Source organism: Dendropsophus ebraccatus, chromosome 7 (assembly GCF_027789765.1).
Source record: "Dendropsophus ebraccatus isolate aDenEbr1 chromosome 7, aDenEbr1.pat, whole genome shotgun sequence".
Lineage (NCBI taxonomy): Eukaryota > Metazoa > Chordata > Amphibia > Anura > Hylidae > Dendropsophus > Dendropsophus ebraccatus.
Genome location: NC_091460.1, coordinates 36,978,251 through 36,995,861, shown reverse-complemented (window position 1 = coordinate 36,995,861; position 17,611 = coordinate 36,978,251). Strand labels below are relative to the sequence as shown.

Sequence of the window (17,611 nt, the reverse complement as noted above, 5' to 3'; positions counted from 1 at the left end):
GCTAACAAATATATGTTCCTTAAAATCACTCCATTCCCAGGCTGTGTGAGGTGTCATTTTTTGCGCCATGATGTGTTATTTCTATCGGTACCTTGATTGCGCATATGCAACTTTTTGATCGCTTTTTATTACAATTTTTCTGGATTTGATGCGACCAAAAATGCACAATTTTGCACTTTGGGATTTTTTTACGTTTACGCCATTTACCGTGCGAGATCAGGAATGTGATAAATTAATAGTTTGGGCGATACCAAACATGTTTATTTATTTATTTTTATAACATGGGAAAAGGAGGGCGATTCAAACTTTTATTAGGGGAGAGGGCTTTTAATAATAACACTTTTTTTTTTCTAGTGTAAGTACTCTGATCTCTCATTAAGATCTATCCTGTATACTAATACAGCATAGATCCATGAGATAGGCACTTTGATTGCTTCCGGCGCTGAGCCTGGCGGCAGCAGGATGAGTGGCTCGCTCCTCCGGGACAACCTCCCGGAGGAGCAATCCACCCCACTAGACACCAGGGATGACTGCATTCAAGTAATCGGATGCAGCTGTCAACTTTGACAGCTGCATCCGATTACTTTATTAGCGGTCATGGCGATCGGACCGTGCCCTTTAATAGCCGCAGTCCCAGGCAACATGCTGCACCCAGGACGGGGGCGGTTCAGAGCACGGCCGCCACGCGGCCCCGCTCTGAACACACGTAGGCAGCCCTGGGCGTACAGGTACGTCCAGGGTCGCCTAAGGGTTAAAGACCATAAGTCAGCGTCTTCAATGAATCTCTATGAGCGGGATTTGAACGGCACCTTAGCACCAGACTACTGTTGCACCACAGGAAGGCAATCAACACAATAAAATTTTTAAAAATAAAAAGCGGACTGCTTCTTTAAGGTCTTCCACAACTAATGTGGCAGATTTACTCTGAACAAGACAGAGCACTCTGTACTATATTTGACAAAACTACTTTCAGAAGGGACGCGTTCCTTCTCCAATTCAATCTTTATTTGCCAAATGTTTCCACAAACATAGGTGTTGGCACGTAAGATAAATATTTAATATCCCTGTAAATTAACTAAATATCATAAAAGTAACATGTAGAATTTGTTATATGAATTACAATTGTGAAATCTCACAAAACAACTTACTGATGACCACCACTTAAAGTGGATCTATTGGCTAAATATACTGCACTAAGTAAGGACAGTATATTACTGCTACAAGTATATACTTCCAGTACAAAAGAAGATGTGATGTCTAAATAATAATAGTGTACTGAGGAATGAGCGATCGTCCGACTCCTAAGAACAGTGACCACTATGTCTGCACATTGGTATGCATCAGTGCAGAAAGGATCAGTGGGAGCAGTCTCTAACACATAACCATAAGACCACTGTAGTCACTGGGCTGTTTTGGCTACCAGAAGTATGGACATGTAGCTGTAACATGCAATCCTTACACAGGGCAGTATATAAAGTCAACAGATCTGCTTTAAAAAAAAAAAAGAAAGAAAATTCTTTAAGAGCTACGTAAAAAACATAGTTGTTCTTTTTTAACTTTGTTTTTGGAAAAAAAGCAGAGTATAACTATTACTTTTCATGTAAAAGTCACTCTACCTCAAGGCAGGAAGGAATACATCTGTGGCAGCAATGACTTATTAGCTATGGCTGAACCTGCATGGAAGTATTATTTCCCATAATCAAGCAGCTACCCCTTATACACCGAGCAGACACACCCATCTTGGGTCTGCAGAGGATAAAGACGCTCAACATTAGGCGCACCAGTCCGGGGAACGATGCTCTGGGACTTCCAGAAACACCATTCTTGTGAACGAACGCCACTTGCTGCCCAGTCATTCAGATACCAACATTAAGCCGAGGCAAGAGCACAGCCCAGTTATACCCTCAATACATGGGAGGGCAAATGCATAGTTTCTTCTCACAACCCCCACGTTAACTCTCTGTACCCTCCATTCAAGAAACAACCCACAAAAACGCACAAAGTACTTTGTCGTGTTCTCCAGCTTAACTGCGATTTTTTGACGTCTGAAGGAAAACTGGAGAGAGTAGTGCAGTGTAATAGAGTTCATGACCACCGATCAGATATAGATCGGGTGATACTGTTTATGAGTCAGTTTTTTCCGGCAGGTTGGACACGATGTGACATTTCTAAGGGCGTCTCTGAGGCACTGACTGCAGAATATGTGTCCGCATTTGGTAGAAACGATGAGACGTCCGCTCTGTGTTATCTATGAGAGAAAGAACAGACTGAGGTAAGGTGGGAGACTTTTATTGGGGGGAAAAAAAAAAAAAAAAAGGATTCAGTTAACAGCTTTTGACATTTTTCGTATAAGGATGATTCAACAAATAGCTAGTATAAATATAGACAGGACAGTCTAAAGATGCGCCAGATTTATCAAGCACAGCGAGCCACTGTGAAACACATTCTAAAGCGCCCTGGTATACTTTAGACTACTGACGGCTGAACCCGTCGCTCACAGCAGTTTAGAGAGTGTATGGGGCCGTCCTCTCAGTCTAGTGTATGGGGCTATCCTGAACCCCCACCGACAGATGTCAGTGGTGACAGGGGTCGGTTGTGATGGAAATTAACAGTCAAACAATCTGCCATCAGTTATATGGGGACCTTTGCACTGTCTAGACTAATATGGTGGTTAAATGGACAGGATTAGTGTCCTCTCTGTTCTCAACCACTGCGGCAGTGTCACCAGTAATAGTCTGTAAGCTCATGCACGCGAGCAGGACCATGCATGGATAATTATATGTAGATCTCTGTAATGTCTGATTTATAGTTTTAACATTTTATTGAGTTTTCACATAATATAACATTGGTACAGAAGAAAAGTATCAGTAGCAGTATAAGTTCACGAATATACATAACTAATAAAACAAGGCCGACAACAATAACTAAATCTTACTCCACTTACACATTGAGGCTGCGTTCACACTACGTATATTTCAGTCAGTATTGTGGTCCTCATATTGCAACCAAAACCAGGAGTGGAATGAAAACACAGAAAGGATCTGTTCACGCAATGTTGAAATTGAGTGGATGGCCGTCATTTAATGGCAAATATTTGCTGTTATTTTAGAACAACGGCTGTTATATTGAAATAATGGCAGTTATTTACTGTTATATGGCAGCCATCCACTCAATTTCAACATTATGTGAACAGATCCTTTCTGTGCTTTTAATCCACTCCTGGTTTTGGTTGCAATACTGACTGAAATATACGTAGTGTGAACGCAGCCCCAATGTAGATAGATGATATATGGTGCTATTTATCTTAAGAATATAGAGTACAAATCAAAGCTTACAAGAATGTAATGTAATGTCTGATTAATGTCTATGTATGTACCCCCAGAATTGTAAAGTGCTGCGGAATCTGTTGGCGCTATATAAATAAAAATTATAATTATTATTATTATTATATGCTCTTCACGGAGGCACAGTACCCAGAGTTTGTAAAGGATGGAGGATAAACGTAATGGTTTAATTAGCGCCAAAAGATTTTGAGAGCGACAAAAGAATATATACAACCACTCACCTCTGAGTAGCCATCCATGCAAATCGGACAGCTGACACTCCCAGATGTTCTGTGGAGACAAGTACCAAAAGGTTCCATAAACAGGTAAGTATTTATTTTACATAGTGGAAGATAGATGGCAAGTAAAACCTTCCTACAGCTAGCTGACTTCATTCATACTAATCACTTCCCCATCTTCTATCCATGGCTTCTCCTGTGCTCCTCCTTTATATGAGCTGCTTGGCCAAACAGCCGTGTTCTCGATTACAGAGATCAGGTAAGCCACTGCCAGGTGACTATGGCAGGAGCTTATCTGTCCAAACACAAACAGATTGGGTTGCCGAAAGATTGCTGGTGCATTCTCAGAAATTGTCAGGTTTGGCCATTACGTGTCTAATGATGAAACTTTGTCAGTAGATGATACCTTGTGCTGTTATGGCTTGTAGGTGGGGGGTCCCTGGATCTTCTGCCAACTATTAAGTCATTGTCTCTTGTGTCCTCGTCATCACTGCTTAATATACAGCTGGTTGTAACCTGGGTGGTAGCGCGGGTACTGTTCCTTCTCCTCCCACTTGGGTGTTCTAGAATACAGAGATAACATGAAAACATATGAGGTTACAACTACAGCCTTTAACCAGGGAGACAATTTAACAAAACATTGTAATCAAACATTTTTATTTAGCATGCTTTAAATTTTTTTTTTCTGGGGCTCCTTAATAAATCATTCCCAAAATCAATAGATAACAGCCCCTTTAGTCGGCTTTGGAGTGTCCGTTTGTTTAAATGACACAAAACACAGAGGTCAAAGGGGTTGTCCACCCGTGGAATGTTGGGAACAAAAAAAAAAAAAATCTTGCCTGTCCCACTCCCCTACCACTGTTTGTTTCCTGCGGCTATACTATTCTTCAATACTTCTGTACTTCTAATACAGCTGTACTGTCCCGGCAGGCGACACCTGCTCAGCATAGACAGCAAAGAGAATCTCAGGCCACATGTGAAAAAGTGTTACAGGCCAGAAATCCACTTAAATACCAAAATAAAACAAAGATATCCATAAATATGATATTGAGTTAATACGTGAAAGAGAAATCCACTCACCTTCAACAATCTAGTCCCAAAGGAAAAAAAAAGAAAAAAGAAAACATAGGTTACAAGTTTTGATTTAGAAAAATAGTTTAGAAAATAATATAAAATATGTCATAGTAGTGCTAACCTATAGTGGTGCATGAGATTATGTGTGTACATATACACACATATTATTATTAGAGTTGAGCGAACCTCGAGCATGCTCGAGTCCATCCGAACCCGAACTTTCGGCATTTGATTAGCGGTGGCTGCTGAAGTTGGATAAAGCCCTAAGGCTATGTGGAAATCATGGATATTGTCATTGGCTGTATCCATGTTTTCCAGACAACCTTAGAGCTTTATCCAACTTCAGCAGCCCCAGCTAATCAAATACCGAACGATCGGGTTTGGATGGACTCGAACCCGAACCCTGTTCGCTCATCTCTAATTATTATTATATTATATGTGTGCATAAAGTCAACCCAACAGTGTAGTACTATCATTAAGGCCAATCCTTATAGAGCAGTAAGGGGGGACAAGGGGCCCTCTACCTGTTGCAAAAGTACAATTACCATCATTCCTGGACAGCCAAAGCTTTGGTTATTCATGCATGATGAAAATTGAAGTTTTGCAACAGCAGGAAAGCTATAGAGTGCATTGGATTCCCAATCCCTGTTATAAAGCAGTAATGGTACTTACAACCACAGAATCATTGTGCGTTAAGTCGACCACCACTGGCTCATACGATTCACATGTCAGATCGACAACTTCCTCTCCTGTCCAAAAAGAGATATGACTTTGTATAAAGCCCAAGATCCCAAACAATCACAGGTAAAAGGGATGAAGCTCAGTCTTTGAAGCATAAAGTATTAGGTTTTCAAGTGTAGTCATAACATAACAAAAGGCGGCCACAGTTGATCTACCATGTTGAATTTTCTTGGTTGCTGTCACCAGAAACTGTAGCTAAAAAGTCATTGAAAGGACAGATCTGCAGATCAGGCCACAGATCACAGAGTACAATCAGTAATCTGTTCACCACAACTCATCATGTTAGGGTCCAATGTGGACAAAGTTCATAGACTAACCATGAATGACAAGTTGTTCAGAAAACATATATGTGAAAACCCTAATGTAAACCCAGCAATAGACTGCCTACAAGTGACCGACCGCCTAAGAACTTCAGCCAGCTAAAGGCCGACATTGTTTCTCCCCTTTCTGCAGCCATTTTATGTCAACTTTTCTGATACACTGATATAGAGGATACACTTTCTAGCATGTTTAACATCTTTACTGGAGTATACTATAAAACCCCCTAAAAAATAAAATCTTTCACATGGAAATTTAAATCAGAACCTTTTATACTGAACATGAAGTCCAATCTGAAGAAAGCATGATATAGCACCTGAGCAGATTCATATATAGGTTTATTGGAAAAACACCAGGATAACGCATCATCTAGATATGTAAACCTCCACTCACTTTGGGCTAAGTAGTCAAGTGGGTGGTCCTACTCAGTGTGCATACAGGGAGCTCTAAGCAGCACCACCCACTTGACTACTTAGCCCAGAGTAAACAGATTTACATGAATAAATGACATTATCCTGCGACTTTTCCCACAGCCTATATATCAATCTGCTCAGCTCCTCCTGCTCTGTAACATGATGCCAGCAGATTGGACTGCATTTTCAGTGTGTCAGCTTTTTCTTTACGCAATGGGATATTAATAAGACGCACATACCGCTTTCTTCAAGTTCAATGGGTTCTGTAACTGCTGCCATTGAGCTGGTGGTACTTGCACTTCTTCTCCGTCTCTGAGATGGCCGAGACTTACCCCCCTCGGACCCCTTACGTTTTCTCTGACCCTACAAAAGGGAAAAAATATATTTATTTTAAAGAACCAAACAATTAAATTTTCATGAAATAGTGTGATCATAGGACCCAGTCACCTTAGTTTTAATTTTGCCTCTTTTTTGAAGACAGTTGTATTGGGGAGAAAAAAAAATCATTTTTCATACAACCTCAGATAAACTCCATAACAAATCATTTCCATTTATCTTTTTAGAGTAAATAAGTGTCATACATGGAGGTGCAGTGTACACAGCAGGTAAATAGGAGTGCCAAAGAAAGTGACATCAGCCGTAGGCAACCTCCCGCGTAGCGTGATAGAAAAAGCCCTCCACCTACCAGCACCATAGGCTCTATATACTGCAAGCAGTTTAATGGAGACATAAGGGCTTTGTTGTTCATTTAAATAGGAAATACTGCTAGTATACTACATACCAATTTTTGTTTTCAGAGTTCCTTTTTAGGCCAAGATCACAAACACCGGATCCGTAGATGATTTCATGCTGCTAATTTGCAGCGATATCCGCTGCAGATCCCTTGCCTGTCATTTTCAATGGGAATACATACTGACAACCTGCTGCGAGTATGTGACAGCCCTGTTAACCCTCTGTCGGCCAGAGCATACATTACCTGCTCTTCACTCCAGCTTGCTTCGGGGGGCTCCCAGCGTCTAGACGTCCTGCTCAGCCAATCAGTGGCTGCTGCGGGGCAGTGCACTGATTGGCTAAGTGGGACATCCAGCCGGGAAACCCCAAAGCAAACTGGAGAGCAGAGCAGGTGATGTAGAGCAGTGCCAATTCCACTGCGAGTATGTGTTCTCATGGAAAATGACAGGCAAGGGATCCACAGGGGATTTCGCTGCCGAATTCTCAGCATGAAATCCGTGGCAGATCCGGTGTGTGTGTTTCTACCCTTAACCAGCAAAATGTTCAGACACCATCGGTAATACTTACAGAGTTCATGGTGGTCTTGGATAGCTAGTTAGACACAAAAAAGTGATAAAGACACCATAAAGAGTGCAGAAAGAATAGGACTTCGCAGTGCTTCTCAGAGAGTCTTAGTGACAATTACAGAGAAAAATCCAAGTTCTTACAAGCTTGTTCTTCAAAACCTGAAAAACAAAGAACAGGCATAAAAGATTACATAGAAGACAGAGGGATTACACAGAGCAAGACCTGACAATGCCCTACCTGCAGCTATAGGTCTAAATAATGATTCCTACTTGTCCGTGCCGATCATCCTTCCTGATAGATGTTTATCATGTAAACCATGACAACAGAGAGAATCAATGTATGATAGGTGATAAGTATCTGACTGATCTGACTGAGACCCCTACCAATTGTCCAAGTAAATAAAGTAGCTGCATGCATGCTCAGCCACCACTCTATAGCATTAAAGCACACGGCAATAACTACAGGAACTGACCTTTTTAAGAGACCAGAAACCCAGACGTCCTTTCACTGACCTGCTAAAATAAGTCAGAAACACATAATTATTCAGAGGCCAGGAACTGGAGCATACCAAGGAGAACCTGCCTGATGTACAGAGGCTTCTAACTGGCCTCCTTGTCTGTCAATCACTAACGCAGAGCACGTTGACAGGTAGAGAGACATGACTAGTCACAGCACAAATGACTAGTTCCCGTCTCTCTCCCTGCCTCGCGAATCGGCATAAAAGACGTTTTACCAGAGTGTGAAGTCACAGACAGAGGAACCCCAGACTTGGCAGGGCGGCTCTGTACAATATCCATTAGACACTGCTGGGAATTTCATCAGCAAAATTGTGGTTTCTTTGAAAGGAGAAGTTCGGCAAAATTTTTTATTAAAGTATTTTATTGCCCCCCAAAAGTTATACAAATCACCAATATACACTTATTTCGGGAAATGCTTATAAAGTGCTTTTTTCCCAGCACTTACTACTACATTAAGGCTTCGGAAGTGTCGGGAACCTCCCCTCTTATCAGATGCGTTCCATCGCGAAACGCATCTCGTGATAGTATGTGTGAGTGGATACAACGTCAGGCGTTTGACATCCTCCGTATTGGTCCGGCCCGATGCCCTGCCCCCATGTTTTGATATTTATACATCCCAGCGGCGGCACATGCGGCGTAGACATGCACACCGTACTTATATTTTATCACTATGGGGAATGGACTATGGTGAGTCAACCATCTAGATTCTAGAGCTAGTTATGGCAGAAGACATTTTCATTGTGGTTTTTCCCTCTTCATTATTTATATTATATATTTAATTTATGTCTTCTATCTTCTCATTCATTCTTGGGTGACGGTCTCCGCATCTGTGAGTCGTTTCCATAACCCGAGGAAATAGGTATATTTTTGGCATTAATTTTAATAACTATGTGGTATACGTCGTATATATATATATATATATATATATATATATATATATATATATATATATATATATATATATATACACACACACACACATATATACACACACACACTTTATTTAGTGTGGCTATTCTGGTAATACTCCCATGTGAGCCCCCTTTTCATATTTTGCATTAGATACATGCTATGTTGAGTTAGTCCCCATATCATACATATACGTTATAGAGAAGGTAAGCGCTATTCACATGATTCATCCCAAATTGGACACAAGTCCTCATACCGTTCCTCATATACGAGTATATAATATATCTACATACAAGCAGTTTTTCCACACATGGGCCAATAGAGTTCAGTTTTAGCTTGTTATACTTATATCTATATTTATGAGTTCATATACTTTCATTGTGTTTTCATCATATTGTCACAATGTCCTTTGGGTACCATGTTCTTGTTTGTATATAACATTATGTATTCTAACATCACTAATTGTCCATATGTACTTATATTTGTTTTTTATTTTTGTATGTCAGACTCAACACTTCCTTTTTTTATTTTTCATTTCTTTATATATATTCTATATTTTATGTTTGTCACTAATCCACTAACATATATGTATTGTATTTTGATGTGTTCAGAGCCATGATTAAGGGCTAGCAAGCCTGAAACGCGTCGTCCTTTTCACTATATACGAATAAAGAATTGAATTTTAAGTGAGCTGGAGAAAATCATTGTGTTTATCTACATCAAGGCTTCACTTCCTGGATAACATGGTGATGTCACTTCCTGGATAACATGGTGATGTCACTTCCTGGATAACATGGTGATGTCACTTCCTGGATAACATGGTGATGTCACAACGCGACTCCCAGAGCTGTGCAGGCTGTGGCTGCTGGAGAGGATGATGGCAGAGGGATGCTCAGTGTCCCTCAGTGTCCCCCTGCCATCATCCCCTCCTGCAGCCACAGCCCGCACAGCTCTGGGAGTCGCGTCGTGACATCACCATGTTATCCAGGAAGTGACATCACCATGTTATCCAGGAAGTGACATCACCATGTTATCCAGGAAGTGAAGCCTTGATGCAGTAGAAAGTGCAGGGAAAAAAGCACTTTATAAGCATTTCCTGTAATAAGTGTATATTGGTAATTTGTATAACTTTTGGGGGGCAATACAGTACTTTAATAAAGATTTTCTTCGGCCTTCTCCTTTAACCTTTAGTAAGACAGAAAAAAAATTGAAACTTCTATCTACAGTGACAACTTCACATGGTCATAGTATGGGTACAATACCCGGACCCTCACACACCCAATGGCCAAACTTAGATCAAGATGTAATATATGGATGGAAGACTACTGAATATATCAGGGATGGGGAACCTTCGGCCCTCCAGCTGTTGCAAAACTACAATTCCCATCATGCCTGGAAAGCCAAAGCTTTGACTGCCCAGCATGATGGGAATTGTAGTTTTTTAACAGTTAGAGGGTCGCAGGTTCCCCATCTCTGTTATACATGTGTTCTGCTGTTCCCACCGAATACTCATTGCATATAAATGTTCTAAAAAGCAGCCGCAGGACATATCGTCCATCTGCTTTTCCCATACCAGTTGGACACAGGAGTCTCCACATCATAACACTTACCTATGGAGGAGCAGACCACACATATATCATGTATCAAGTGTTTTTTAATGCAGATTTTCATGTTTATTTACCATGTGCAGCGATGCAAGGGGGGGGGGGGGGGGCGGGAATTTTTGACACATACCATGTGGCAGGAGGCAGAGCTACAGTGCTCATTGCACAATATGGCAGCCACATTGCATATTACACAATGCACCGGCTACCCGTACTGGTTGTGCATTTATACCTCTGGATGGATGCATCTCTCGTATCCATGTGTGATGACAGGTCAGATGTACAAGACATGATGACAGCTCGTGTCTGCAGACCCCACTACAGCACCTGTGGACCACCCACACAGACAGCTGTGTAGATGACCCCTCTGAAGCATATAGGGGAGGGAGTAATAACCTAGAACATTCTACTAAGTTTATACTGTGTGGTATTGGTATAAACTGTATTAGCACCCCATGCCCATATTGGCTGCTAAAGGCGCCTATACAACTTCAATGACCATAGACTGAAGGATCGTTCAGCATACAGTCATTCCTCTCCCTAACACATGAGCATTTGGCAGAGACGACTGTTCCTGTGTTCCCTATGGGGGAGGTGAGTGGTAAGCTTCAGCCAGACAGCTCTGGTGCTGGCTTATCCCACTGAAAATAATAAGCTTGGGCAGTGAAAATCCATCACAACCGCCCTATGTCCACCGACATCTTGTGTCAGTGGAGAGTCGGGCTGATACACCTTACCAGCAGGATCAGCTGACTATATACTGAGAATGTTTTAGTGTCCAACATGGCCAGCTTCACTCCACAGGACAACACTCCGCCACTGGTTGGCTAAAACCACCATTCGCCGTCAAAGGGGTACTCCGGCGGACAGAGGTGGCAGCAGTGCAGCCGGGACAGGCATATCAACCTCCCCCCCCCCCCGGGTCGTGCCGTCATCAGCACTCAAAACTCAAGGTAAAATACCTTCCGGCAGGGGTCCCTAGGCAAGTTCGTGCTTGTTATCAAATCCCCACTGCCGGCTGCAGGATTTTAAAAATGTCTGGACTTCTTAAGGGTGGGTTCACACATAACGGATTCGCTGCGGATCCCTGCCCTATACACCCTATGGGCAGACAAACTCGCAGTAGGATGGACATCCCGCTGTGAGTATGTCAGCAGCCCACCCCGTTAACCCCCGTCCACTGGAGCCTATACATCACCTGGTCCCCACTCTGGCTTGTTTCGGGGGTTCCCGGCAAGTCCCGCTCGGCCAATCAGTGTGCTGCCCCACCGCAGCTAAGGGCCCTATTCCACGGAACGATTATCGCTCGCATAATCGTTAACGATAAACGATCCAAACGACCGCTATTACGAAAGACCTGAAATTGTTCACCCATTTACATGGAAAGATATTCGTTACTTATGATCGTTCTTGCGGTCGTCTAGCAAACTGCGAACGACCGAACCACGTCTTATTCAATGCGAACGATTTGCAAACGAGCAACGATAAAAATAGGTCCAGGTCTTATTAAACAATCAACGATTTCTCGTTCGGTTGTTAGTCGTTAAAGTGACTGTACCACCAGGCCCAGGCCGAAGCACTGGAGGTGGGCCGACCCACCCTTAGTGGGAGAAAACCCTAGCCCCTCTATGAAAGGGTTCCGTTGATTCTAATGGAGTCACGTTATGGGGGTTTCTTCCCACTGGGGGTGGTTCGGCCCACCTCCAGTGCTTCAGCCTGGGCCTGGTGGTACAGTCACTTTAACTGCTTTTCAAACGAATGATTATTGTTTAGATTTGAACGATTTAACGATAATCTGAATAATAATCGTTCGGTGGAATAGGGCCCTAAGCGGGATGTGAAGACAACGGGAGCCCCAAAGCAAGCCGGAGCAGGGGGCAGGTGATATATATACGCTCCGGCGGCAGGGGGTTAACGGGGCGGGCTGTGGACATACTCACAGCGGGCTGTGCATTCTGCTGCGAGTTTGTCTGCCCATAGGGTGTATAGGGCAGGAATCAGCAGCGGATCCGTTACGTGTGAACCCACCCTTAAGTTATAAAATCTCTGGCACTTTCTGACACGAGTTTATTTTAAAGAAAAAAGGAGTACCCCTTTAAGGTTTAGCCTTTGACTGATCATCCAATTTCATCAACTTTAATCTGAGGTGTACAGGCACCTAAATGTTAGAAGCTACTACCTCCACCTAGTGCTCTGACCACACCGGCTACATAGTAACGCCTCCCCAGCCACCTCCACCTGGGGCTCTGACCACACCTGCTACATAGTGACGTCCCCTCCACCTAGTGCTCTGACCACACCGGCTACATAGTGACGTCCCCTCCACCTAGTGCTCTGACCACACCGGCTACATAGTGACGTCCCCTCCACGTGGGGCTCTGACCACACCGGCTACATAGTGACGCCCCCTCCACCTAGTGCTCCGACTACACCGGCTACATAGTGACGTCCCCTCCACCTAGTGCTCTGACCACACCGGCTACATAGTGATGTCCCCTCCACCTGGGGCTCTGACCACATCGGCTACATAGTGATGTCCCCTCCACCTAGTGCTCTGACCACACCGGCTACAGAGATGTCCCCTCCACCTAGTGCTCTGACCACACCGGCTACATAGTGACGTCCCCTCCACCTGGGGCTCTGACCACACCGGCTACATAGTGACGTCCCCTCCACCTAGTGCTCTGACCACACCGGCTACATAGTGACGTCCCCTCCACCTAGTGCTCTGACCACACCGGCTACATAGTGACGTCCCCTCCACCTAGTGCTCTGACCACACCGGCTACATAGTGACGTCCCCTCCACCTAGTGCTCTGACCACACCGGCTACAGAGATGTCCCCTCCACCTAGTGCTCTGACCACACCGGCTACATAGTGACGTCCCCTCCACCTAGTGCTCTGTCCACATCGGCTACATAGTGACGCCCCCTCCACCTAGTGCTCCGACCACACCGGCTACATAGTGACGTCCCCTCCACCTAGTGCTCTGACCACACCGGCTACATAGTGACGCCCCCTCCACCTAGTGCTCTGACCACACCGGCTACATAGTGACGTCCCCTCCACCTGGGGCTCCGACCACACCAGCTACATAGTGACGTCCCCTCCACCTGGGGCTCCGACCACACCGGCTACATAGTGACGTCCCCTCCACCTAGTGCTCCGACCAAACCGGCTACATAGTGACGCCCCCTCCACCTAGTGCTCTGACCACACCGGCTACATAGTGACGTCCCCTCCACCTGGGGCTCCGACCACACCAGCTACATAGTGACGTCCCCTCCACCTGGGGCTCCGACCACACCGGCTACATAGTGACGCCCCCTCCACCTAGTGCTCTGACCACACCGGCTACATAGTGACGTCCCCTCCACCTGGGGCTCCGACCACACCAGCTACATAGTGACGTCCCCTCCACCTGGGGCTCCGACCACACCGGCTACATAGTGACGTCCCCTCCACCTAGTGCTCCGACCAAACCGGCTACATAGTGACGCCCCCTCCACCTAGTGCTCTGACCACACCGGCTACATAGTGACGTCCCCTCCACCTGGGGCTCCAACCACACCAGCTACATAGTGACGTCCCCTCCACCTGGGGCTCCGACCACACCGGCTACATAGTGACGCCCCCTCCACCTAGTGCTCTGACCACACCGGCTACATAGTGACGTCCCCTCCACCTGGGGCTCCGACCACACCAGCTACATAGTGACGTCCCCTCCACCTGGGGCTCCGACCACACCGGCTACATAGTGACGCCCCCTCCACCTAGTGCTCCGACCACACCAGCTACATAGTGATGTCCCCTCCACCTGGGGCTCCGACCACACCAGCTACATAGTGACGCCCCCTCCACGTGGGGCTCCAACCACACCGGCTACATAGTGACGCCCCCTCCACCTAGTGCTCTGACCACACCGGCTACATAGTAACGCCTCCCCCGGCCCCTCCACCTGGGGCTCTGACCACACCGGCTACATAGTGATGTCCCCTCCACCTGGGGCTCTAACCACACCAGCTACATAGTGACGTCCCCTCACAGTAATGCTGGCTCCGTAGTGACAGCTTTATAGTGACATCACTACCCTCGCCAACCACTGGATGAGGTGGTCATGTAACACCGCCGCCTGGTCATCACGTGGACCTCCGCTCTATATCCTACAAGAACAATGGCACAGTATTCTTTCACTTGGGTGACCATATTTGCACATTATATTCATTGCATTCATCTCTCCGTCACCATTATCCCTATGACATGCTGCTTTATGGTAATGCTGTGATATCACCATGCATAATGTGACGGCTACACCCACAGGAGCGAGGAGTAACCACGTCCGGCAGAATTACCACAGAAGGATCCCATCCTGTCAGCCGCCATCTTGCGGCTGTTTAAACACTGCTACCCATGGCAACCAATCAGGAGGCAGCTTACAACCGCTGAGGTACAGTGAAAGCTGGCCACTGATTGGTTGCTATGGGAGACAGGGTCTGCTTTACTGTCAGACGTGATACTGATAAGTCATTCATGTATCAGGTTGTATACTATCCTTGAGGAAAGCTGTGTGGCCCCTGATAGGAGCTGCACTGCTTGTCACCCAGCTTTCCCAGACACAGACAGACCATAGACATACACCTACGTATGGCGGCTATACATGTATATCATACAGCAGAGCCGACCACCGGGGTCACGTGTACAGCGACAGATGTCAGCTCTGCGGCCTACCTCCCAGCATATGACAGGCTGGGGTCCTCCGACGTCAGAGTGTGGCCCTCGCAGGATCACGTGACCGCTCCCAGCACCCCGCTGCCGCCCCCAGCTCACCCTCATTAGCGGCTCCTCCCGGTCCCGCTCCCGTCCGGACCATAAGACACTTCGTAACTATCAACTGTCTAATTTTCAAACCGACTCAGCTTCCGGTTCCACGAACTGTATTCTGGGAGTTGTAGTCTCGGGAGCAGAAGGGATTGAGTGCGCAAGCGCGGTCAAAGTTGGCGCATGCGCACTAATTTGCTTGTAGTTTCCACCTCTTTAGCGTGTGCTTCCCTTATTTAGCTGCAGGTGGCAGCAGAGCTCCGAGTGTGATTATAAAGTGACGCTCTTTGTAAACTCAGAAGTCACTTCAAGAACTGATTTTTTTTAGCCTGTTTCTGAAGTGTAATGAGGTTCTCCAGTTGAAGGATTTTAGATGCGTGCAGGTTTTTGAGGGTGACCGTGTGCATTTAAAGGTGTCATCTTTAAAAACTGTAGAGCCAATAAAAACGCCATTGCAGACTGTAGGGAAAAAGATTGATGTCTTAAAGGGATTTTGAAGGACATTTTGCTGATGGCCTATCCTCAGGACAACGATATCTGATCAGTGGGGCCCACAACATTTTTAGTGGCATTTTTTCAGAAAATGTTCTGCATATTGGTTTTCTTACATTATGCGGAATAATCTGCCTCATGTGGCCTGCAGATGGCGCTGTAGTCTAATCATAAACAAGTTCTACCAACAGATCGAAAAGTAAGGGTAGTGTTACAATCCATACAGAGACGGATTTCAGAGAGGTTTTTTAGATGCAAGTGACAAGAACATGAAGGGGATTAAAAGATAGGTCAAACATTACCCCAAGGCAGCAGCTTTCTGTCTAGGGGTTAGTGGATTGGCTGCCATCAAAGCAGACCACGCCACTGCTACAGGGCACTTGCACTAAGGGGGCCCACAGGACCCTGGATCTTTAACTGAGAGCATTTGTGGACCGCGGTTGCGGAACAGTTAGCCAGTAGATGTCTATGGGATCTGCAGATCATGTTAACTTATCTCCCTCCCATTTTTTGCAGATCCTCAAACATACGGATTGCAGATGCACTATAGGCAACTTTTATGTGGATTGTGGACAAAGATTGTGGACATTATATATGGTCCTGTAAAATGTGTGAATGCAGCCTAAGGCCATGTTCACATGGCGTAACACACCGGCCGTTCCGTGACCTGGCCGGGTCATGTAATGGCTGGTGTCAGAGAAGATCATCCCAGCCGGTACTGCAGTACCAGCCAGATGATCTTCACTTCTGCTGAATTCAGACGCTCCGTTGCCTGATCTGACAGGTTCTCTGCGGGCGTTATTCAATGAATAGCAGCCGCAAAAAACTAACGTCAGTCTTTTGCGGCGCCACTAGCGATCCCGGCTGGAGCTTACACAACATGTATACACTCCGGCTGGGATTCTATCACAGCGGTGGGTGTGACAGGACAGTGTCCCGGCCAGTGATTGGCTGAGTGGCCTTTCACTTTAGAAACCGTCTCTGAAGTTCCACTGGTGGCTGCGGGCAGAAGGCAGGAAGATACCGTGGAGTGGGCAGAAGCACCGGGAAGCAGTAGGAGGGGTATGCATATACTTTATTATTTTACACTTTTAAAGCAAGGTCTTCACGGATATCACTAACTATATACACTCACCAGCCACTTTATTAGGTACACCATGCTAGTAACGGGTTGGACCCCCTTTTGCCTTCAGAACTGCCTCAATTCTTGGTGGTATAGATTCAACAAGGTGCTGGAAGCATTCTTCAGAGATTTTGGTCCATATTGACATGATGGCATCACACATGCATGATGCGAATCTCCCGTTCCACCACATCCCAAAGATGCTCTATTGGATTGAGATCTGGTGACTGTGGAGGCCATTTGAGTACAGTGAACTCATTGTCATGTTCAAGAAACTAGTCTGAGATGATTCTAGCTTTATGACATGGCGCATTATCCTGCTGAAAGTAGCCATCAGATGTTGGGTACATTGTGGTCATAAAGGGATGGACATGGTCAGCAACAATACTCAAGTAGGCTGTGGTGTTGCAACGATGCTCAATTGGTACCAAGGGGCCCAAAGAGTGCCAACAAAATATTCCCCACACCATGACACCACCACCACCACCAGCCTGAACCGTTGATACAAGGCAGGATGGATCCATGCTTTCATGTTGTTGACGCCAAATTCTGACCCTACCATCCGAATGTTGCAGCAGAAATCGAGACTCATCAGACCAGGCAACGTTTTTCCAATCTTCTACTGTCCAATTTTGATGAGCTTGTGCAAATTGTAGCCTCAGTTTCCTGTTCTTAGCTGAAAGGAGTGGCACCCGGTGTGTTCTTCTGCTGCTGTAGCCCATCTGCCTCAAAGTTGGAG

The 17,611-nt window shown here is 45.5% G+C and overlaps 1 protein-coding gene across 1 annotated transcript; it reads right to left on the bottom strand.

Annotated features, from left to right (window-relative positions):
- Nucleotides 1–983: 983 nt before the first annotated feature.
- Nucleotides 984–15,391, bottom strand: RNF4 (ring finger protein 4). The gene is made up of 9 exons (XM_069977322.1): nucleotides 15,267–15,391; nucleotides 7,880–7,922; nucleotides 7,408–7,565; nucleotides 6,348–6,471; nucleotides 5,309–5,385; nucleotides 4,643–4,652; nucleotides 3,969–4,125; nucleotides 3,566–3,614; nucleotides 984–2,248 (listed from the first exon to the last, which is right to left on the bottom strand). The coding sequence occupies exons 3-9, from the start codon at nucleotides 7,414–7,416 to the stop codon at nucleotides 2,099–2,101; spliced, it is 576 nt and encodes a 191-aa protein (XP_069833423.1). The 5' UTR covers nucleotides 7,417–7,565; nucleotides 7,880–7,922; nucleotides 15,267–15,391; the 3' UTR covers nucleotides 984–2,098.
- Between the last annotated feature and the right edge of the window lie 2,220 nt (nucleotides 15,392–17,611).